The sequence below is a fragment of the Aulostomus chinensis genome, chromosome 11 (genome assembly GCF_037954235.1).
Source record: "Aulostomus chinensis isolate RoL2024-O1b breed Wild chromosome 11, RoL_Achi_v1.0, whole genome shotgun sequence".
Classification (NCBI taxonomy): Eukaryota; Metazoa; Chordata; class Actinopteri; order Syngnathiformes; family Aulostomidae; genus Aulostomus; species Aulostomus chinensis.
The window spans coordinates 6,410,755-6,435,286 of NC_141330.1; the positions used below are offsets into that span (position 1 = coordinate 6,410,755).

At 40.7% G+C, this 24,532-nt stretch overlaps 2 protein-coding genes across 3 annotated transcripts in view; both read left to right on the forward strand.

The window, feature by feature from the left end:
* Window positions 1-972: 972 nt before the first annotated feature.
* Window positions 973-9,993, forward strand: ifnlr1 (interferon lambda receptor 1). Of its 2 annotated transcripts, none has more exons than XM_086217982.1 (7): window positions 973-1,254; window positions 1,964-2,096; window positions 2,926-3,095; window positions 3,186-3,370; window positions 4,097-4,232; window positions 5,392-5,522; window positions 6,411-9,993. In XM_086217982.1, the coding sequence occupies exons 1-7, from the start codon at window positions 1,212-1,214 to the stop codon at window positions 7,335-7,337; spliced, it is 1,725 nt and encodes a 574-aa protein (XP_086074108.1). In that variant the 5' UTR covers window positions 973-1,211; the 3' UTR covers window positions 7,338-9,993. The 2 variants fall into 2 exon arrangements, with proteins under 2 accessions (XP_086074108.1, XP_086074109.1); XM_086217983.1 differs by lacking the exon at window positions 973-1,254 and adding an exon at window positions 2,193-2,249 and having other exon boundaries at window positions 2,011-2,096.
* Window positions 9,994-16,489: 6,496 nt separating this feature from the next.
* myom3 (myomesin 3) overlaps window positions 16,490-24,532 on the forward strand; it is a 49,232-nt gene continuing 41,189 nt past the window's right edge. Inside the window, exons 1-2 of the mRNA XM_086217984.1 lie at window positions 16,490-16,700; window positions 20,618-20,744. Of these exons, the coding sequence (XP_086074110.1) occupies window positions 20,638-20,744 (107 nt within the window). The 5' untranslated portion in view covers window positions 16,490-16,700; window positions 20,618-20,637. The remainder of the gene's footprint in view (window positions 16,701-20,617; window positions 20,745-24,532) is intronic.

A 24,532-nucleotide genomic window follows, 5' to 3' on the forward strand; every position in this document is an offset into this window, starting at 1 on the left:
AACCACTTGTTTTCAGTGGATTGAATCTGAGTTGTGCACAACTAGCAGCACAATCTGAGCTGTGATAGCAACAGTTAAACTGCAAGTTAGAGAAAATTTGCTTAAAATATTTGACGCCAGCGTATATAGTTTGAACTCAGCAGAGTACATACTTACATACACACATATATGCAACACAGTCACTACATGATGCTAACCAAATGGAAATCGTTACGGAGAAGGAAATTACATATTTTGGGGAGTTGATGACACGTGCGGTATCAGAATGAAACAATACGTGAAAAGTGTTCCTACTCTGCTGCGTGTTCCTGGTGCCTTTTGCTTAGCATCTGTGCTTGAAGGAGGAAGAAGCAGTCAAATGTAGGGTGATTAAAGTGCATCAAAGTAAAATGTTCCAATTTTCAGATTAATCGCAGGATTAACACATAAACATTCACGGCAGTAGTTTCAACTAGAGGAGCAATTTTTTTTTACGAAAACGTGAGTTCACCGTGAACTTTAGTTGGATGGCATTTCCATATCTCATGAATCCATACTTTCATAACTCAATCTATTTAGTTCTACACCTCTGAATTAACTCATTATGAAAATAATTTATGAAAAAACACATGGGTGGAAACGTTTTGAACAGAACTACGATGTGCAATCGGACGCGTTCATTCAGCGCGAAACTACACCAGATGATAACAGATGTTTTATCAACCATGTGTGCACTCGTCAACCAGAAACATTCTTCTCATCTGTGATCACGTTCTTTCACTTTCTGTTTTAAACTCCTGGAACGGTGAATGAACTTTCTCCAGAACCTAAAGCAGCCTGAAGTTACAGTAAATAAAAGGGGGAGGAAGTGAGAGAGAGAGAGAGAGAGAGAGAGAGGTGGGGGAAAACAGTAGAAGGCACAAGTCAAAGGTTCACAGAGAAAATAAAAATGGGCGGGACATACAAGTAAGGACCAAAAACAAAAGGGAAGGAATGAAAGATCAAGTACACCTGCACACCTGAGCGAGGCCACTCCTTTCCCACTTTCTAGAGACGGTTGAGGAGCAATGCCAGGAAAATACACTGAGATCTGTCACGCAGCCACTTTGAAGCCGATACTCAGTTTATTTGAAAAACTTTAGGGGATTACTTTTTTTTAACTCAACTATTATGAGCGGCAACTTTAGAGTTCGACTGTGATAATCTTTTTGGGACTAAAACGCTCACTGAAAATGCGGTCAGTGTACGTCACCATCCTGCTTCTCTTCTGCTATGGTATGTAGATGCTGCCTTTTTCAAGTACACCAGTGGATTATTGGGCTGTATTGAATTATTTTACTTTGTAAAGGACTCCTAAGAGGAGAAAAACACACTAACACCAACGCCATAAAGCCTAGAATATATATCTGACAGAAAGTGATTCCCTCTCATTTGAAATGAATGAGTCCCAGAACATAATGGAGGTACTGGTCATTTTAAATGATAGTGATCGATGGAAAATGTGATGGCGGTTGATGTAATATTGACTATATAATTGTAAAGCTTATAAAAATGCTAATTTCAAATTGGACCTCTCAGTGTGTGATTTGCAACCTTTTATTTTTCACAGAGGCTATAAAATCAAAACTGTATCATGCTCTGGGTTGGTCCAGCAGAATTCTGAATATATGGTTCGACATGGCGACAGTTTGGTCCATGAGTTAAACGTTTACCATGTAAAAAAAAAATAAAAATAAAAAAATGATGGTATTTCTCAACCAACCAGGAAGATCACATTAATTTTCTGAGAATAAGGATTTGCAACTGCAAAATTTAAGAAAGCGTGTTTAGCGTGCAATCTCCCTGTGTTACTGTGTCGCTCGAGCAACAGCACAAAAAAAAATAAAAATGAATGAAGATCAAGAGGCAGGTGTGCTCATATATAATTTTGAACAAATAGCATTATCTGCTATGACTCAAGTAGACTTTGGCCTTTGACTTACAGCATCAGCCAGTCTTTCTTCCTGCAATGGGAAAGTGTTTTTCGAGTCAAGGAACTTCTTCAATGTACTCCACTGGGACCCGGTGAGACCAAACTTCCCCGGCGAAAAGGTCCTCTACAGCATCAAGTTCTTGAGGTAAGATGAGTATATTATGTTATTGTATAATTATAATCCATCAGGACGCAATTAATCCACAGCAAAGCATTCTGCCATTTGCTTTTGTCATTAAAGTCACATCTCGTGCTGACAGCAAATGTTCAAGGAAGCACAAGCCCAGTGGGAAAGAATGTATGTATCTATGCCCTCAAAATCGGAGGGGTTCTCCCTCGGCTCAACTGCAGTCCGCCACCAAGTTTAGAGAAAAACTGGCGTCATAATTTCTGGATAATCCTGCTGAAAGACAGACCAAATGCCAGTAAAGTATTAACTCCTTAACAGGAGCAATAACTTCAACCTTTCAGGTAATTTAAAAATGTATTTATAATTACAGTTAATGACTGAAAGGAAACATTTTGTTGTGTTGGGTTGATCCAATAATTACTGCACTCTGATTAGGAACGAAACTTTTTTTTAACGACAAGCAAAAATATTTTTGTTTTCATCTTTTCACTTTTGACAAATTGCCTCAACAAAGTGGCAATGTAACCTGGCATAAGTGCTGATCTCCAGGAAAAGTGCCTTCTCCTGCTGCTTCTGCACCAGGCTACCGTCACCTGGATGATTTCAACCATCACGTCTGCTGCCAGTTTATCAATGCCCACTCAATAACATCCTTCCTCGAACAAATTGCTGTCTTTTCGCTTTTATCTCCACCTCCTACGGCGTGCTTACACCGGTGACTGCGCGGCGTGTCGGTTGTCAGAATTTTACAAGCTCAATAATGTTGGCTTGTGGCAGACATCACTCAGGAATTCAACAGCATGTTTTGATGTTCAGTAACACATTTGTGCTGCGTTTATTACAGGTATGCAAATGAGCAGCCGTATCAGATAAAGGAGTGTCAGAACATTACTGCGCTGCACTGTAACCTGACTGCAGAGACTCCATCAGTTCCTAGTGTTCAGTACCTGGCTTGGGTGTTTGTTAACGACGTCTGTCATGGCCGCACCAACAGGTTTACACCTATCACTCAAAGTAAGAAGTTTCAAAGATAATCTGCACTTTCCAATGAAAAGATCTTTTTTTTTTTTTCAATTCTTACACACTTCTCTTTGTGTTTCCTAGCTAATTTTAGTAAACCCATCTTGTATAAACGAGTGACAGTGACATCGTTGCATGTGAATGTCACGCTACCTTTGGGGCCCAACGGGACCTCAGTTGGGGACATTATCACCGGAAGCAAAAGTGGACCTGTCAAACCTTCAATTGATTATACCTTAAACATCACCTCACCAAAGTGGGCTGCACAGGTGAGTGCACTAATGCAATGTGGCAATACTGTAATACAGGCTTTCCAATATGAGAGTGGTACAGAGAGCTGAGAAAAGAAGGATTTATACTCCCAAAAACTAAAGGATTGAAGAGTCAAACGGTGAGGTTCTGGAAGTGGAGGTCCCATTCATATACTCTACAGAGATTATTATTCCTAATCTCATAACCATGCGGGGAAGAGTGTCCATGAGGTGAGAGATTTTGAAACGATGCGCTGCGGGAGAGGCCTCAAGATTTTGTTGTTATCTCTGATCTCATGCACTACGTTACCCACAATCCTAACGAGGAACAGCAATTTACCAACACAGTTAATCAGAGTTCCCCGCACCACAGAACTCCACAGTCCTTCCCCTTTTCTTTTCCTTCAGAATCAAATTATTTTATGGTGACGTTCTATTCATCAAGTAGATGGTTGTTCACAAAGCTCTATTTTGCCTCCTCATTTTTTTGTCCTTCCGACCCCGATTATTTGCATTGGTTTGGATTTTTTTCATCTGATTTTTGGCGTGTGCTTGTTTTTTCGTTTTTTTAACTCGTCCAACCTTCAGTGAACAAAAATCAGACAATTAATATCCATTAAAAAAAAATGCCGTTACAGTTAGTCTCCTCTCTGCACATACGTTCTGTTTGAGTGGTAATCAGGACCAAAGCAATTAATGATTCATGTTACTCATTAATTACAGTGTGAACTGTTGTGTTTCTAGGTCAACAGAAGCAAAACTGGGAGGTTTGTCCTGGACTTTAAAAATAACGGGACCGAGTACTGTGGCTACGTCGTCTACAAGCCTTCATTTGAATGGCGAGAGAGTGAGAAAGCCCACATCTGTTTCACACTACCAGGTAACAACAATAGTGACTAGTATTTTTCTAGTACTTGTTAATATCTGTGCAGTAAATCGTGTAAATTGTGGATCTTTTCCTCAGACTGTCTTACTGGTACCTGAGGCAACAACCCCCAACAAAAGGGAACAAAAAGAAGAGCTTGGAAAATATTGCTTGCTAAATTTGATATTCTTAACCTTGGATCCATTATTTAACAAATTATTTTAAGTCAAATGCAAATTTAAATTTGTTCATTTTTAGAGACTGATTTTCAAATGAAGAAATGAATCATTCCTCTTCTTAGGGAATAAGAACAGCCAGTAAACAATAGGCCACAGAAACAGTTTCATGATAAAAGAACGTACACATTTTCTGGTGAATATTTTATATAATCAACCAGTATTGAACATCAAATAACTGATGATTGCTTGAAAAAAATGTCATCTTTAAATCAGAGAAAAGAAAACAGATGCAAACAACTAGGCCTTTTTGGGGGGGGGGGGGGGGGGGGCTTGATTAAAAGTGTAGATGATTCAATCCTTCATATACGAGTGCAGTTGAACAGTTACTAGCAGATTATATAAGACAATGTTCATTAAATGTACAGTTCTTAACTTGACTGGTATTTTTTCAAATCTAAAATTAAAAAAACCCATACACACAGGAAGGAACGTGTAACATTTAAGCGGACCTGCTGTGAGGAATTGATTGTTAAAGAGCCTTTCTCAGAAATGTGCTCTGACAAAGTGCCTGTGACATTGCTCCCCTCTCTTATTGTGCCACTGCACAGACAGAATATTACACGACGCAATCTGCTTGCAAAGGCGACGTCCTCAGATTAGCCTGCCTTAATGTTCATTCACTACTGTTAGACCTGTTCATGACATCACACTTGTTCATACTGAACACATCAGCGCATTAATAACCTTAACTAGCAAGGGGAATTCAGGTCAGAGCCTTGTGTGGTAAAGTTCCTGCCAAGCCGTGAATGAGTACCTGGAAAGTAATTTTATGAATATACTGCTGTTCCAGTATCACAGAAACTACACTTCCACTTACTTAGAACAGGCCTGAGCTTGTGTGCCATCATGTTACTTAATGTTCCTAACTTGCTGGAGGGTTTTTTTTTTTTTTTTTTTTCCCTTACTGCATTATGTTCTCCTCTCTTCTTGCCCAGTGGATCCTAAGATGCTTCTGCCATGGTCGCTCGTGGGCTCCGCTCTTCTGGGGACCGTCATCATAATTGCCATTGTGTGTTCACACATCTATATTACCGGGGGAAAGAAAACTAGCATGCCTCCGTCTTTGGTAAGCTTGTTCTTTCTCCAGAGTCCAAGGTAGCAACGAGGAAATGTTCTTGAAATTCAAGGCCTTGTGGCCCAAGAGTTACATAACACTTAATCAGCATGCCAATGTGAGGCGTACTTGAGCGCACAAAAATATTGCAGATGTTGTTTCAGAGAGGTGTGATGGTGTTTCAGTGACTCAAGGTGCACAAATGATGACAAGTGTCATATGATTGAGGGCTGGTGTTGTTATTTTAATCTTCATGAATTTCATTGTTCAGAATGTTGTTTTTGTACAGGACAGACTGTACAGGGACTGTACACTGGCTCAGCGGTGACGCTCATCCAAAAATTAAATTATCATTTGATTATCAGTTTCTCACCATTCCGTGTTTTAAATTCAAGATTTTTATTTTTTGTATTTTTTTTAATCCAGCATGATTTAGAGGTGAATCCAGAATTCAAAAACACGTGTTGATGAAAGCTCCTGGAGACCAAAAATGACTAATCGCAAAAGTATTCAAAACGTCCATTTACATACTCTCAATCACATGGTACAGTAGAGTCAAAGTCCTCTTTATTCACTCATGGTCTAAGTAATTCACATACTCTTGAGATTCGTGAGGTACAAAACAACTGACTATGAAGAGGAAGAATTATTCCTCAAGATGTGTTTGAATTTTGAATTCTGGATTCACCAAAACATTCACTAAAAACAAAAATCTTCATGAATTCAAGACATCCAAAAGGCAACTAACTGATAATAAAAAAATGATGACATTTAGTTGAATTATCGGTTTAAGTTTCCACATTTTATATTGTGCATCTGTATTTCTGTACCATACATCCATTTTTCTTAATCTGCAAAAGCCGTCATTTCCATTAATCTCTCTTCTATGTCTTCAAACAGGAAATCGTGCCCAGCAAAGCACCAAAAGTACTGCTCAATCCAGATAGTCATGAGATCATTTCCAAATCTGTGGTCTGCTCTCAAAATGATGAGATCGTGTACGCCACAATCAGTGTGAAGCCAGATGTGCCACCAGCTGCGTTTGGAGGTTACTCTGCACAGGACATCCCCAGGATTGGCTCATCTGTGGGCAGAGTGGTACAAAGCCCAACCCCAAATCAGCAGGACAGCAGCTCCCAGTCTTCTGAAATCTACAGTTCAGTGACTGTACATGTCTCAGCTGAAGAAAGCAAAGGGCTTCAGCCGGTAAATATGGATGACTCTCCCTTCAGCAAAAGAGGAACCCGGGATGAATGTGGAAGCAGTCCTGAGCTGACCTCCTGCAGTGCAGCACCATTACCAGATGTGCACAGCCAGCTGTTGTTGCACACAGTGCGGGACCTGAATGGAAAACTCGTATTGCCTTCGCTTAATTTCCAGGTCCGGGGCAGCACAGATGGAACGGTCTCATTTTCCAACCCTGAGGGACAACCTCTTTTATCTGACCTCATAGACTCCAAGGAGGAGCTCTCGCTAGCATCCTTGCAGTGCTTGGACAGCTCAGAGTGGTCTGACTCTGGCTGTGACGAAAGCACAGTGAACACACCTACCCAGCCCTACTGCAACACCCACTGTTTCCCAACTCAAGTGACTCCAAGTCTCCACCTAGAACATCAGAACTCCTCGTACAGTCATGGACATTTTGAATCTGGTTACAAACCAAACTGGATTGATGAAATCTCTCTTGGAGGTCCATGCAAAGACAATTGTGACTACGACAAAGTGAAATTTCCTTGGACCTTTACTGGCCCGGAGGAAGGAGGGGATGAAGAAGTACAGGCAGAGCAAATTCTTCTGAGAAATTGGGTGGTAACATTTCAAGACTAATTCTTGATTCCAAGGTCTCTACGGCACTTTTCCTCATAGTGGTCCTCAAATATCACAGGAGACATTTCAACCCAATATCCTTTACATAAGCAGTACGAGTTACTGTGGTGACGATGCAAAACTCAGTGACTGGGTGGTAAGGAAAGGTAAGGAAGACGGGCAAAGCAATATCAGGCAATGGAAAACCAAAGTTTGCTCTGAGCTTCATTACCCCTAGCACCTTCTGGATCTTTTAAATCAGGCTTTTCTGGAAATCTGAAGACAAGAAATGACTCACTTCTTGTGACATATTTTCGGAAAGATCAAACATTTTTACTGACTGAAAATGTGAACTTAAATCACGATAACTGATTGCTTATTGACTTTCTTTTCACATATATTTATTCCAATTCTTTGTAAGTGCATTTCCATATTCTTTAACTATTTCTAAGATGTCATTGCTCCACCCCCTCTGCTGTTCTGGGAGGGCCTTAAACACATTCTTCCTCCATTATATGCCGAGTCGCCAGTAGATTTCCAGCATTGTAAATGATTTATTACTTCATGTGCACTGATATTGTTTGTATAACCAAGTTTGTACTTTCTGTCAGTTTCATTCTCTTTATGTGAAGCACTTTAAGCTTTGTTACGTGTGTACGTATAGTGTAGATAAGTGACTGCCTTGTGCCTCCATGTATAAATGTATAGTAGCCATCAAGGGTGGTACTGAATTTAGCCTTTAGTTGAATACACACGTATCAGAGGAGCAGTGATGTCTATTGAGCTGCAGTGACACTGAGAGCTCAACAAACTCCAGAGTTCAATAAAACACAAGCAAATTAAGACAATGCATAGTGCTGCAAAGGTACAACACAATGGATGCGTTTCCAGGAGCATTTCAAGGCCAGAGATCACACTTATTTAAGGCGGAACTACATTCAAATGGCTGCTGGCTTGACCCTGTCAGCAGTGGGTGGCTCATTTTACCGCAGGACTGAAGAAAAGCATCATGAGCTGAACTCTGATCACTAACTAAGGCAACAACAAAAAAACAACGACAAAAAATAACAAGCATATCCAGATGTTTTCCCTCGTCTTCACTGTGTTTTTTTTTTTTAATGCTGCACATTTGCGTGTTTTAAGTGTGTTCAGCTCTGCATGGCCTCTGCACACGTGTAGACTAATAAATCAGATTTGTTTGCATATGCAAAAACCTGATCAGATGTTTTGTGATGGTTTTAAATATGATTCAAATGACATTCGATTCAACACAATCTGATCAACTACCAAACCTGCAGCCTGTACACTGGGAACTCGTTTATGTGTAAGAAAATTGAGGGTACATGTCTTGGGGCAAGATATTTGTGTGTCATCCCTATGACAACAAATTATTGTAATTTATTGCTCACTCCGTATAAACAACGCCAATCTGCTCATGTTTACCTTACAATATGGACAGTCAGGCTGAAAGATTAGATATGAAAACAAGTGTATCTCAACAGAGCAGGAGCCAAAGTCCAACGTCTCATTCTGAGCTGTTTTGCTTTGTATTTCCTTGACCTGCAGAGTTAATGGAGCCATTTTTTTCACTTCATTGTTTGCTGTTCTGTCTGAAGAAAAAGAGTGTAAAAAAACAACAACTGAATGACGGGTCGCTGTGACAGTTGCTGATGACAGTTTTAAATGGACAAATAGAAGCACAGCCTTGTACACACAGCTGTAAAGTAATAATGTCAAGTATGTGACTTATACAGACACATTTACAGCAGGACAGAGAGAACAGAGTGTTTCTAAAGAAATTAGATATAATAAGTTAAACATTTTCTATCTTGTTTTATGCAATTATTCATCAATTTAATCGTGGGAGGTTGTAATATTGTTTTAAACTCTGACTTTTAGCATCTTTTTTAATGCGACTATCTCAGAAACACAGAGCAGCTATTGCATCCAGTCAGGGCTTTGACCGATGATTTAAATGCAGCGCCTCTTTTATTTTCTTCTCTGAGCAGCTACAAGCCATCCTCCCATTTAACTGGCCGCCACACAGAGGTAAAAAGTGCATCTATCTGCCTCCCTCCCACGTTTTAAAAGGGGTAATATAAGCCCTGGATGGATCCTGGGTTTATTACCTGGTGTGCTCAGTTATGCAACTGCTTCCAGATGGAATATTTTACAATAAAAGTTTGACCTTTATGCAGGTAACAGGAAAGAAATGGAGTAGCAGATACCGTACACCTGCCTTGAAAGGGTAGGTCTGAGTTATTTCCAGTCCGTCTAAATAATGCACATTAAAATATGACTGCAGCCTCAGTACATAGGGGGCACGCTACCAGCTGAGCTATCAGGCCACCACAAGTCTCACAACTGATGATAGATTGTAATCAGTTGGGTGACCAAATCTACAACCCTTGTTGAACTTTACAGAATGCCTTTGTAAAGTTCAGCTCAGGCTAAAACTGGGCTTCAGCTGTTGGAATTAGCTAAGTAGAATCAGTAGCTTTCTGTGTCACAGTCTCTTACACCAAAATTTAACACAAAAAAAAACAAAACAAAACCCATAGCAATCAAGCACTTAGCTGTGATGTAACTGAAGTTTGGATAGTTTTTGGTGGGTATGAACATTTCTGTTGTAATTCTTGTTTTTTAATCTCAATAGATGATCTCTGGCTTTACCCATTTCCAGGTTTTTGATTAACTGAGTAAGAAATGTTTACATAAACCAGCCTTGCATTTGGTTTTAAAGCCAAATGACTCGTAAGTAAATGCCTCCATCTTGTCCACTTGCAAAAACCTGTGTTGTTCAGGAGCAGCAAATAAGTAAATTATTAACGACGAGAAAAGAGACCGTTCCATAAATAAATTCAACAAACCTCACTGACTGAACAGACAAAGCTTTTAAGAGAATTATGAAATGCAACAAATCTCATGAGTACTCAAGGGGTTATATTTATGGCCGGGTTACCTTTTAGAAATAATTGTAGGTCTGAGGATTGTTAGAAGCTGCTATGAAATGTCAATATGTTTCTCTTATGTCAAAACCTTTTCACATTCTGTCCATCAAAGTTAAAGAATGTCAATTAACAATGTGCTTTTGTTCACCTCCTGTTTTTTCAGATGGACTTTTAAAAAAAAACCTCAGTGTTACGTGTGTGTTGTGAGTGGGAGTGAGCGGGAGGTAGAGAGATAAAGGAAATGGATCGATTTACTTAAAATAATTTACGGCCGCTAAATAATCACGCAGGGTGTAAAACTGCAAAGAAGAGCCAGAACAAAAGGAGAATTGAATCTTGACAGCACAGCAAAGGTTAAAAGAAAATGTATTTGTAGCGAGAGCTGTGTTCGGAAGAGGAGAAAACGTGTCCACCTTTTACCCTGCTCTTTTAGTCTTCTTTTCTGGCTTCTCTTTCGACATGTATCTTAAAACAGAGTTCTTTTATGTCTGACTTCCAGAAGGCTGTCGTTCTCCTCTTTCAACTCCTGAGGTTCTGAGAGGATCAAAGAGGAGACTGCAGGGCAAAGTGCCGAAGGCGTGATAGAGAGGCAGGAACCGTGGTTTGGATTAGCACAGTGCTTCTGCACAAATAAACTAATTTCAGTCACTACACAGGATGTGTGTGATCAATGACTACATTGATAGACCGGATGTCTTGACCACTTAATTAGTTTTTCATATTGAGAGCACACGGAGACCAACCAGGCTTGAACTTTGTACACGAATGTACTTTGAATAATTACAGCTAGAAAAGTTCTGACCGGAAAATCCAGAAATGCAAACTTTAGCCATCTGAAATGAAGACTCACTGCTACGCGTCCTTGAAACTTTATGAAGGAAGGATAACACAAACCTATCCGGCCGATTTACATAAAACAGGGGAAAGGAGTTTTCACAGTAGCCAAGGAAGAACCCATTTAATCTTGGGCTGGATCCAGTTAATGATCAGTTGTATCTGTCATTGCAAACTATTTGCATGAGATTCAAGAGGTGTTTCACCAAAACCTGTGACACTTTACATGCGTGTCAGTTAAAGTCATAGCTTTTGTCACTGTTGCCAATGTTTTGAGGCAGACATATTGCCTATCATGCAAAGTTACCAACACTGATTTTCAAGTACATAATGGTGCCATCAAGTTACTAATGTTTGCAAAATAGAACATTTTTTAAAATGTGGGAGACCACAGGCAAAATGTATTGTAATGCACGTGTGTGTGTGTCTGCACGTGTGTGTGCGCGTGTGTGCGTGTGTGTGTGTGTGTGTGTGTGTGTAAGGATGGACACACGACACAACCAAGATGCAGAGATGCACACTCGGCTTTCATCCTCCAGAGCGGTGACTTAGGATCACAGGCACTCGTGTGATCAAACATGTCTTTACAAATGAATGGAATGAATTGGAATAAAGGTTTTACTGTTGTGAACTGAGGCCAGTGTGAGCTACCAGCTAAACTTATGAGTACACAACAGCCGGCTACTGTTCCTCTCATTGGCTATTGTGTGTTCCTCTTCTATGTTCCATCTCTGTTCCCTTCACACTAGAGGAATTTGAGATCAGACCCCAGATCAGCCTGATTATCCTCAAATGTGTGTCCAGCATTAATGAATGTTTCTCATGTGCTCCCATAATTGGCAGCGAAAAAGCGATGCGTTTATGAGGACAAGCAGGAGCATACATCTTCTTCACCAAATCATAAGCTTGGTTTAGCCAGAGGTTATAAGGGAAACAAGCTTTCCCCTTTATCTCTTCCAACATTGTTGATGAGACATCATTGTACTTTTCTACTCTGATGTGACAAATCACACCAAAAGGCCTTTTTTTCCTCCTACCGTCCCCATTAAGAATGCACCAAACTTCCTCTCCTAGCAGACTTGATGAATTGAAGTGTGCATGTAAATGGTTGCAATCACTCCTCCCCTCCATTTCCTCTCTTGCATTCTAATGAACTCTTAATGGGTCCTTGATTAGAAAAAAAAAGACAAAAAAGACACGACAACAGCTGTCAAGTCCAACCAGGAAATGATTGATCGTCCACAAGTCTCTGGTGTCCATTAAGGTCCACCCTGTGGGTGAGATGATGATGGAACACTTCAACAAGGATATGAGCATTAACTAAATTTATCCCCCAAAAATTCTACTTGCCCAGATACTGAAGAGTTGACATGCATGAACATGAGCTCCTCTATGAGAGCTTTGTGGCTGCGGTGCTGCTGGCTCCAGTGGTCAAGGTCACTGAAAATAACTAAAATCTCAGCAAATATACTTCAAATAAATGAAAGAGAATGAGCCAAACTACATACATTTTATGTTAAATACTTCTTGTTATAAATTGGGGGGGGGGGGGGGGTGAACCCAAACGCAGACGTGACAGGCAGGCAATTTGGAACTTGGTGAATTTTTAAAATCTTCTAAAATAACAAAATGTAACTAAAAATGACCACAGCAAGGACAGACACTGGAAACTGATGTCACATACAACCTGCAGAAGCAGGGCTCATGTCCATCCTCAGATCGTGCAGCATTGCTCTAAGCATAAACTTGCTAATTCTAGCATTTGCACAACTAAATGCACACAGAGAACAGAGAACATCATCTGATGTAATGCTGCTTTCCGACCACAGGAGTTGTTTGAGAGGGCAAGGGGGCGTTGGGGGGGGGGGGGGCAGGCATGCTTTTTCTGTGGCCGTGCAAACTTGATGAAAGGCCCCTGTGTGTGTGCGATCATTATTCACGCAACTTGTTTTGCATCTCAGTGAAAAACCTGGTTTTCTCTGGCTTTCAAAAGGCTCTTCAATGTGCGTTTAAGTGTGTGACATTTAGTCTTTAATTTCTGTGTGCTTCCCCTTTTTTAGGGTGTTAAAGACCTTTGGTCAACTTCTGTATTTGATTTCATATGTGGACATTTTCTGTGAGCTGAGATTTTCTTAATACAAATTGCACACAGCCAACTCGTGTTGTAATAGATTTGATCCAAACACCTGTAACAACCAATGGTTATTCAACGCATGATTTTTTTTTTTACAAATCCACATGAAATATTTTAGGGGATTGGCCCTTCAACAAGTTCTACTAGTCAAAACTTTCAAGGTTGTTCCACAATCTCATCTTTCTTCCTGCAGCGTGACCTGAATGTGGCGTCAGACATAGCTGAGATATCCTAGACGGTTCTCTCCTCAGAGACCCATCCACTAAGGGTATAATATTCTCTGCATCTATCAGGTGCACATTAATACAATAACATCCAACAATGAATAAATGTCACACAGCCAGAATGATGATGGCTTTTATTCATAATTTATGTGCAGAGAGCAAGCGTGAATTGTGAATAAGCATGAATGATTGATAAAACACAAAAAAAAAAAAAAAACGTTTGAGTGTGCAGCAAATATTCATTTCATGTTGGCGTGCCATACATGTTTCACCTGGCACATGTGCAAACAAATTACATACTTTGTCTCTTAAGGTGCTCTGGGAGAATGCATAAGTAATCTGAAGGAAGCTGAACAGGAAGGATTTTGAGCAAGCGGAAACAAATTCGAATACAGTATTTGGCACAACACAAAGCCGGTATTTATGCATATTGTTTTTCTCCACAATATCCGGAAAATGATGAATCTTTGGGCAAAAAAACAAAAACAAAAACCCTACATCAAATAATAGTTCTTCCCAGTAACTGAGGGCACGGTACTAATACACACACAAGTAATACACAATAATATGTATGCTCTTATATCTGTAACCAAGTGTTGTTTGTCCCTGGACTGATCGAGACCTGAACCCACCGGCACTGTCACAACTATCTCAGAATAATACATTTTGGCCTGAGAATGAAAGGAATCTTGCTTGAGACTCTCACAGGAGGAGTTTGTGCATGGCACACCGATAATGTGGATTGATATTTAAAAGATTATACGCACATAAAGTGTGCATGACTTTATAAGAGAAGGTTTTTCATACGTTTATTGATTTTACTGTAGGAGGAACTTAAAATCAAAGTGGAGGTGATTTAGCTGTTTAGCACTTAGAGAGCAGTTTCTTGCTAGTTCACTTATTCTGGCTACATTCATGGCAATGGAAGAAAACATTAGCACAGACAAAGCTGGCTAACATCTGTCAAGATCTGCAGACCACAATCGCTTGTGTTTCAATAATCCAGTATCCATGGAAACCAGCCAACTTCTCACATGTGACCACACGACAACACAGCCACATTCCACTCCTGTAAGTGTGTTTGTCCTTTTATTAGAAAGCACTGACAACTGAATGCTCATTTTGAAATTGTTTATTTTCTGGAATGGAAGATGTTGTAAATGTTTAGTGCCGGGTTTATGAAAAGCACAATCCAATATCACAATAAAGTGTTTATAATTATCATCTTATTGCAGTTTATTGAAGAACACATTAAAAATGTAGTATTCTAAAAGTCGACATCATAACCTCTCTTAACATCCCTGGCAGTTACTTCAGCAGCGTTGTTATCAGGCTGTTGAAATAAGTCAATTTAATCAGAGCCCCCACCATCAGGAACCCTTTCAACAAAACTGCCATAAGAAATTGAAGGTGACACTGACATGAGATGTCAGGTAGATGCGGGAGCCAAGGAGTCTTTCAAAGCAAAAGGAACCAATAAAGGTGGCGCTCAGCTGCTTTGTCCCTGTAGTTATTCTTAGTCTGACAGTCAGTGCTAATGTATGATGAGAGGAACAGGCCTGGCAACTCTCGCTTGTATTGTGAGCTGATATTCCAGAGGCAGGTGTGCCCACTAAAAGCATATAAATAACCTCCAACCTTCCATAAAGTGATGCAGCCTCGAATGATGCCATCTTTCCTCACAGCTCCTGTGTGCTTTTAGTCCCTGTCACTCAGCAGCAGCACTAAAGAACTCATCACCATGACAACATAGATAATTATGATAAAAAATTTGGACCCCTTTAATTATTTGCTAGTGAGAATTATATTACATCAATTAGCAAATACCAACAAGAACCTGGATCACGAGTTGGGCATCTCCTCTTTGAAGAACGGTCAAGTTTTGCTGATCTTGTTGAAGGCTAATGTATAGAGAGAGAATAGCATCAGCCCGAGGACCGAGCCCTGAGGGATACCAGAGTTATGTGTGCTGGATCTGGAGAGATAAAAGTAGGTGAAAATAGTATGTTAGGTTTATAGGTCAGCTAAGCTCTGCTATTACACTTGTACATGTATGAGCCATGTCTACGCTTCACACACAGCATGGAGTGAGAAAATGAGTGCACAGATATTACATAATCAACACGCAAAGACATCAGCTCAGCTGTCTTTTTGTGAACAAATTACTAAAACCATTTGAAAAACAATATCCATGAAAATACTGAAAGGAAACCTTTTAGCATTGGTCATTTCCAGGTATTTTGTCCAACCCTAGCCACATAGTTAAAGAATTAATAGTGTCAGTAGCTTAATATCACACGCTGTACTTACAAACAAGATATAAGGGTGAGTGAGTAAAGGAGAAGGAAAAAGAAGAGAGGTATTATATGGGATGTCTCAGGTGTCGCTGATGCACAGTCGTCATTAACCTTTTGATGTTTTGTTTTGTTTTTTTAAAAAGAGTTCCGATTTTTAATGAGGAGGTACCAGGTGGTTTGTCTTGACAGGCTGTCTTCCATTTGCTTCAGATTCTACCGCCCTCTTACCCTCCCCATCCCCCTCTGAATCTTCCTTCAGTCTCCACGGCACTCTTTCATTTGCCAGCTATAGTTTTGTATTCTTTTACCAGAGTCGGATAGTGAAGAGAAGGCTGAAATAAATTCCATGTGCCATAGTTATGGAGCAGACATTTGTGGTTCTTCTGCTGTCCGTTGTTCTCCTGAGGCCATTCCAGCTGTTTCTTTCAGCTGCTCAGGTCATTCGGTTTAGCCTCTCTTATTGTACAGGGAGCTATTGTGTTGTGCCCTAGCTGTTTGTCTGCAGAGTCGTCTGTAAATCGATCCGGCTGATGGCAGGGATGTGAGACTGTTTGCACCCGTGGTGCCATTGTATGTCCATTTAGGACTAAGTGCTCTTTAAAATACAGTGTGCAGTCACGTGTGTGTGTGATTGTGTGTGTGTATGTGTGTGTATGAACATCCTAGGGAGATGTCATTGGTCTATATTTAAGAATGAGAGGGCATTGTGTTGTCCACATTCTTGGCACGGAAGGGCACTTTGTGCTCACTGCTTCGTCAAGACAGGGCGAGGGAAAGGAGAGTGTGGGCAAGACAGACAGGAGTGACAGTGAGAGGTATTAAAGAGGTGAGACAGCAAGACTGAACAAGGTCTTCAAGGAAACAGACAGACAGGTAGACAGAAAAGGAAGTGGGGTGGATCCGTCCCACAGAGGCCCAGAGGACTTCAACTGTTACAGAAACGAGTGAGTGGGGCTTCCTTAACTCATCCTTCATCTAGATTTTTTTTTGTCACAAACAGCTTCCAGCTTTTCTGCCTTTACTGAAACATTTGAGTATGCAATTACTCTCAATAAATATATAACTACAACAATCAGCCTTGGGAACAATCACGACCAACTCTACAGTGCATCTGCATGTTGATCATTGGTCTCTGTGTGTTGTTTTATTGCCCTTGTTTCTCTCAAGAGTTTTTATTCTGTGGTTCGTTTAACTTCTCCCTAACATTTTTACTTCTTCAATAGATATACAGATACTGTAAAAGGGGGAAAAAAAAACTGACTAAAAATGGAAATACGGGCCTCCATAACGCAAAAGGGACCAAAGACATTCATGTAAATCGTGTGTCTCTGCCTTCACAGTCAAATTGTCCTGAGCACCTCTGGAATACATTTTGGAACAATATCTCAAGGTCTTTTACCACTTACAATGAATGCGCATGTCTCTTTTGTTGGGTGACCCTGCTTTCATACAAAACACAAATGTTATGCAGTGAAAAAGGGACCTTTAGTTCCAACAGTGAACGCATGTTGTGCAGAAAGAAAGCCAGTCTCGAGAACAATGTCCCAACTACAGCAGACCTGTGCACTCTACTCCAGGTTGATAGGATCCCAAGAGTTGATCCTCTGCCTCCTCAGATTCAGCAACCCAGAGGGACCTCAAACTACCCAACGATACCCTAAATCATGTCAGGAAATGGCCTTAGTTGTGACCATTTCTTGTTATAGATAGATCTTTCTCCACTTTATGAAATGGGATTTACCCAAAATCTCCTCATATTTTAACCCTGTAAGGAAGGAGTTTTGAAGGTCAAATCCATCAACCTTGCTGCTTTTGATTCGAAACGCTTGCAGTCAAGTATTTCACGTTTTCATGTCGTTTATCCATCCGTCCCCTGGTGTGTAAAGACCTCTGAACTACAGGGCCACCATCTTCAAAACACCAAGTGAGTTCCAGAGACATGTTGAATGAATGCCCAGACGCACTGAAGCTGTTCTAGGGGCCCGGGATGGCCCAACATCCCCCTCAGACATTACAGGTTGTTTTTTTCCTTTAATTTGACATCCGTTTCTGGTAACAACAAAAAAAAAGCACGCTTCTCTTGTCCTCTGACACTTTTTTCCCTTCAACAAGTAAAATAACAAATCATTTGTCCCTTTGCTCCTCTGTTGCCTCTCTTTTTATACTGTTATTTTCGGAAACCTGCAAACTGAGCTCTTATTTCACTCTGGAGACTAAAAATTGCATTGTGTGAGCTCTGCTTTATTTGTGCTTCCCCTCACTCCAGGGGCCCAGAATCCAAGCCTCCCCATGGAGACTGGTCAATTTTAATTTGCCAGAGGTCAACCTTCCATTAACAGTGTACAAACAATCATCTCCCCTTGTGCAACAAATAAGCCCCAAAAAGTCAACAAGGGAATGAGTTGGTAGATCCACCGATTCGCCTGCTTCCCATTGTGCAACTGAATGAGATGAGAAGGAATAACACGTTAGACTTGTTTATGGTGCCAACACAGGTGGCTGCTATTGGGAGAGGGCGAATGAAGCTATAACTCAGCTGCAACCTGATTCTGTTTGTTGCGTGCGTCCTGCATTCACTTCCCCAGAGCAGCCACATGATTAATGATGGGCAGGGTATGAGCAGCAGCATGGCAAACCTCAACTGATGAATTATTAGGATGCTCAGTGGAAAACAAAGGGGTGATTCATTTAACATGGGACTGAAATACATCTCTCCTCCTCACCTACTCCTAAACTCAGTCTGGAGTCCAGTGACAGCGGGACACTGAGGTGTACACCTGAGATATTTCATTGCAAAACAACTACAGCCTCCAAACTGGGATAAACAAAAACTTCAGGTGCAAAGTTGCAAGCGCAGAGCTAAATATTTAGTCGGTGGTGTCTGGACTGTACTGGGTTTTTAGTTTCGGATTCTCACTTAACTTAGTATTATGACGGATTTCTTGGTCTTTAATCTTTTTGTTGTTCCTCGTTTTCCTTGGTGTCCACTTCATGTTTCATGTTCTGATCAGATCTTGGGTTAGTTCCTGATTTATTTTGAAAATCTTGTTACTGTTTTCTGTTTCTCCTGTGTCCCACTATTAAGTGATTTCTATGTGTCCATCCATCCAAATTTGAGCTCCAGCAGGGAACGTCCCTAACCTGAACTACATCCACCAGCTGTGACTTGGGGATCCACTCCCAGGCCACCATGGAATTATAATCCCCTCCACCTGGTCCTCAGTTTGCCTGAACCTCCTCCTGAACTGGATCCATTTGAAGTGAAGGAGTCGCAGCTCTACTCCAAGTCCCCCCCGAGACTGAGCCTCCCACCGTATTCGTAAGGGAGAGGCCAGCCAGCCTCCTGGGTGAACCCATTTCGGCTCTCGTATTTATGATCTTGTTCCGCCAGTCACGACCAACATTTCATGACCACATGTGAGAGTAGAAATGAAGACTGAAGACTTTGCCTTTGGGCTCAGCTGTCTTTTTGTCATAAAGCGAAAGCCTCCACTGCAACAATTCTTCGGCCCATCTCACGCTCACTAAAGATCAGGACCCTGAGATGCTTCAGCAGCTTTATTTGGGACTCATTTCTGACTTGAAGTGGGCAGTCTGTCGTTTTCCCGTGAGCCGTCACTTCCCTTTTGTTCCTCATCCAATCAGCTCCTTCCCAGCCCTCGCCTTCTCTCATCCACAGACTTTGTATTTTAGTTTGATCTTCTGTTCCTTTATTTGTTCTGTCCTGCAGTTTTCCATGTTTCTCTCCATGGTTCAATTATTTTGTAACATAAGTTTTGTATATTTCATATTATGAATAAATCATCTTCACATTATTGATGCTGCCTGTCTCTGGAGTTCACATTTGGGTCCACCTGACACCTCTTCATATCCACCAAACATGATCTTTTTCGTGTTGAAAGAAAATCTTTTTGTAAGGATGCCAAAACATTACTAGTTCTAGCTTCTGAGACGTGAAAGCAGCTGTCTCAGTGTTCCGTGTGTACACTGAGCATCTTTGGGTTTCGGACTGTTGGCAAGACAAGATGAAACATTTTAGATGTCATCTCGGGCTCTGAAGGAAAACATTTCTGACATAGTTCCACTAAAAGTTTGGCAGTTTTGAAAAATAACAATTTGAAGATTGATCTGTTTACATGTTGGCTCTTGGAATTCTAGAGCATAAATGACACTCAGAATCGAAATCCACTTGTGCTTTGTGTTAAGTACTTCTTCGCAGATGGAAGTCAGGAAGGTGACTTAAGTTTAAAACACGATTCTTTTTGATCCAGAGTAATTGTGACAGATATTGATTCAGAAACATCATGTTATCAAAGAGCATCCTTCTCTGGCTCAACAACATGCACTTTCGTTGATTTTCCCCAGACGCTGAGATTTTGGAATAGTGATTCTTCTTTATACAACTGTAATCTATCTGGGAGATAAATGGCGAAGCTACCGTTTTCCATACACTTCTCACACTCTTTGGGCTCAATAATAACTCTCTGAGAATGGCAATGGAGACCAATTTATATTTCTGCATGGCCACGATGAGGAATAGTAATTACTTCACCACTTCCAAAGAGCATTCTACTAGAAATCTGAATACAAACTGGAATAGAAATAGCTGTGCCTCCTGCCAAGGCTGAAGTAGCTTCGGTGTAAAGCAGACCTTAATTTGGCAACTCATCTTCACTGAATATAAAAAATAGAGCTTTGAGCTGTTCCAGAGGATAGTGTCTGTTGAATGCTTACATAATGATGATGTATTATGCTCTTAGCTGAGGCTACAGCACCTTTAGTCTCATACTGACTTCCAGTGACTCTGAACTGACTGCCTCCTACGCACCTCTGCATCCAAACTTCTGCCCTTCCTCCACAGGTGCTGGTTGCGGGGTTACCATGGAAACCAGGATGGTGATGCAGCGAGAGAAGGAGGAGAACTTGTCAAAGATGTCTCATGGCATGGAAATGTCCTCCCAGGCCACAAAGAGGACCTTTACCTCCAGGTACACTCTCGTGTCATAAAGTATGGGACATTTTGTGTCTAATGCATTCTTCCTCATCTCCACCCTGAACACTTCCATAAAATAACACAGCTGAGGGACCAGTAAATGACAGAGGAACACTATTGTCAGGGAAGAAGAAGAATTGAAGACAATACGTGTTACACTTCTCCTATGAAAACACTGGAAACCATCCTGCTGATGTTAACAGGTCATCGTGTCTCACAGTCAGCTCCTTACCCTCTTTTTAATTCAACCAAGAGACAAATCTGACTGGAGATAATTTGGTTATTCGAGTGGAGTTTCTCTACAGGCATTTTTCAGAAATTAGTAGTTTAAAATGAGGACAATTGCTGCACTGGTAACAGGAAAATGGCACTGCAGGCGACTCAGTCCATGATTAATACTAGAAATAGGTTAAATTATTTGAGTTTGGGGCATATTTACCTCTGATAAAGAGCTTATGTGATCGGTTTGGGCTGTCAGAGGGATTATGTAAAAACCAGCGGGCAAATATAACTTGGTGGAGGAAAGAAGCCTGGACCAAAGAACAACCCCCCGAAGTTGAGGACAGAGAAGATTTTTCTTGATGTTTTGCTCACCATCTGTACCATTAGCAGGTAGGGCACGTTTGGCATTTTCACGGGACACAGCACTGTACATGAGTGAAAGCAACTCTGGATCATTTCAAGCACATTTGGAAATATCGCTAGACACAGATGATGGTTTCACTTGCTAATTTGGATTCATTTCTTCCTTCTAGCATTGCGAGCTTGGTCATTCTTTGAAGATTCTTGTGACTTTACTCAGAAAATGCACCTTATTGAAAAGAATATTAATGGGAAGTATTTTGTGCAGAACAAGGCCACTTCCAAGTGCAATTCTATGTTGTCCATCTGAAGAATTTCACACAGTTTAAGGGAAGATTTTTAAAAACATTTCACCATGGAACACAAAAAAAGAACTCATCTGATCATGAGAGTGATCCAGATCTAATCTTGAGGAGTTCTTTACCATCATGGTCCCAATTTGGCATTTGAGTTAAATGTAAAAATTTAACAAGGAGGTTTATGGAAACATCTGGCACATCTTTTTTTGTAGTTTTAGAAATATGTGATGGTTTAAGTTACCTGCATATATACTTATAGGAGAGTAGACTATTGGAGGTGGAAGTCTGCACTCACTTTCAAGTGTATTTCTATTTTTTTCCACTCTCGAGCACGATCTTGGTTTTTGGAATAAATTTAACAAATTTGCATAAATGAATTTGTTTCTCTATATTTACACCGCTACTTTGATGATTAATACACTTGATTAATTTCATGTCACTGTTTGCGTACAAAACTGTCAGACTGATGAAAGCTGATTTGGATCCACAGCTGAAGGATGACTAAGAATCAAGTATGCATCAAAGAGAAACATATGGCAGGCTGGCTATTCTGGGCTCAATGAGTCATTAACTCAAGTGCACCCTGTGGACGACTGGTAGATGCGAGCACAGAGTCTTCACCCGCACAACATTCACAAACATGTCACTGAGACCGGCACTGCCGCGGCAACGCCCAACTCTGGTATTAAAGCACCTGTGGTTGAGAAATAAAGACGAGTCCTTCCACACTACACACACTAGCTCTGACACACACACATGCACCCACATACACACTCTCTTACCACGTCATCTGAACATGCCAGTTCAAAATCGAGTGTGTAAAAACACCAAGTCACCAATATATTCATTATATGTTCATTGTATATCCAGTACAATTACTTAGTAAAATGTATAGATCAATGTATCACAATCAGAAAAGATAATGTTCTGAGTGGAAAATGTCAGCAGCATTTGAAAGTTGTCCTTGTGGAGCTAATTGAATTACATCTAAAATATTGACGTGTGTCTGTGAGGGATTAAATCAGCTGACCAATATAATACATGAACCGATGAACTGTCAGATAACAATTAATAACAAGCAGCTGCTTCAGCCTTCAAAGTTCACTGTGATCCTGGAAACTTCCAAGCAATCTTAAGGTCAACAATAAACTTCGCGCTTGCAGCCAGCATGGACATTGTTCTTATGTCTACTATCAAGATCACGATGTGACAGAGAGCTACAGGAAGAGACGAGACTAGTTGTTATCAATTCATTTTAGATTGTTGTCATTCAGAGTTAGTGTTTCACACACCAACTTTACAAGTTTTCAATGGGAACTTCAGGTTTTTTTTTCCCAACTGGACCCTGTGTATCCACATCTATGAGACATTTGTACCAACAATCTGAGCCTTACATGATGATAGTTGTCACTCTTGTTGCAAATATAATGTTTTGATTAATTGCGCAGTCAAATGAGCATATTTTAGTCTTAGTTTTGGCAAAAACGTGTTTTGTGAGGTCACAGTGACATCGTTCGTCGCTGAGAAACGTAATGAGACATCATGTGCAGGAGCATGAGATGGACAAACAGCCTGGAATCATAATGCCTGTGGAAAAGGAAATGAAGGAGAGAGAGAAAAAATGTTTTGTGGAATAGAACTCGGTAGGAGTGCACAAATCAGAATCGATTGCTTGTTTGTACAAACGCTCACATGTATGTGTCCACATTCTCACAATGGAGCTCATCCTTAGATGCCTCTCAGATGTTTCTTTTGATTTCATTCTTTCTCGTAAATTAAATGTTTTGAGGAAGCAGACAAACGTACAGCCTCCACTCTCTCCCACACACAGCAGAAATATCACCTCTTCTTCAAATGTTTTTACGCGTGCCGGTGCACATGTATGTGCATGATTCTGTTCATACATGGTGTGAGTGTCCCTCTGTGTGTGTGTGTGTGTGTGTGGGGGGGGGGGCTGTATTTGAACAGTACTTCATTATTCAATGAGCTCGAGCCTCTAGACACACACTCAAAAGGAACCTAAACAAAGCAAAAGAAAAAAATAGCAAAAGCAGAAGTTGTTCTCTTATTGTAGCGAAATGGGGAAATTTCTCATCTTACAAACAACAGAAAGGAGAAGTCAAGTCAATTTGCATTGCCATTTGTTAAATGAGTGGTTGAAAGTAAAGCCCGGGGCTAAAAGTTTGTAACGGCAGCTGGTGGTTGAGTACACACCTGGGTAAATATACAGTTCTGACACACCAGCTTTGAGATTTGTATTTTGGTGTTGCAATGATGCGCCTTATTTCCAAGCCAAGCAAAAGCATATTGGAATGAGACGTACACTGACAGAAGGAGCCAAGGTACATAATAACAATACTCCTTAAGAAAATTAGAAAAAGGTCTGCATCTGCTCTAACATGATTGGATTCCTCTTTGGCCTGTGTTCCACCCCACCACAAGTTTTATGGTAGTTGGCAGTTTTGCATAATCCTGCTGACAGACAGACAAGCTGATAAATGTTCACAAAAACACAACCTCCTTGGCGGAGGTCAACAGAATGAATAACACGTACGACACACTATGGTTCGCTCTCCTCTGTGGTACAGCAAAATTTCATCCATCTCCTGTTACAAACATGCCTTTCAGCTCGATTGGCTCAAGTGACCTTGTCACTGACAACAACTGCCCCTCTGAGACTGGGTACACCCCGAAAAGGTCAGCCAAGTTGTTGGTCCTTTAAATGGAAAGGTCATGTGTTAGTGTAGGCAAACACGTGTGTGCCAGTGCAACAAACACAAACAAAAACATGTACAGAATGTTAGTTGTTAGTTGTTCTCCGACACGACGCATAAGCCTGTTTACATATCATAAAATGATGATGCTGGGTGGCACAGCAGTGCAGTGGTCAGCACTGTCGCCT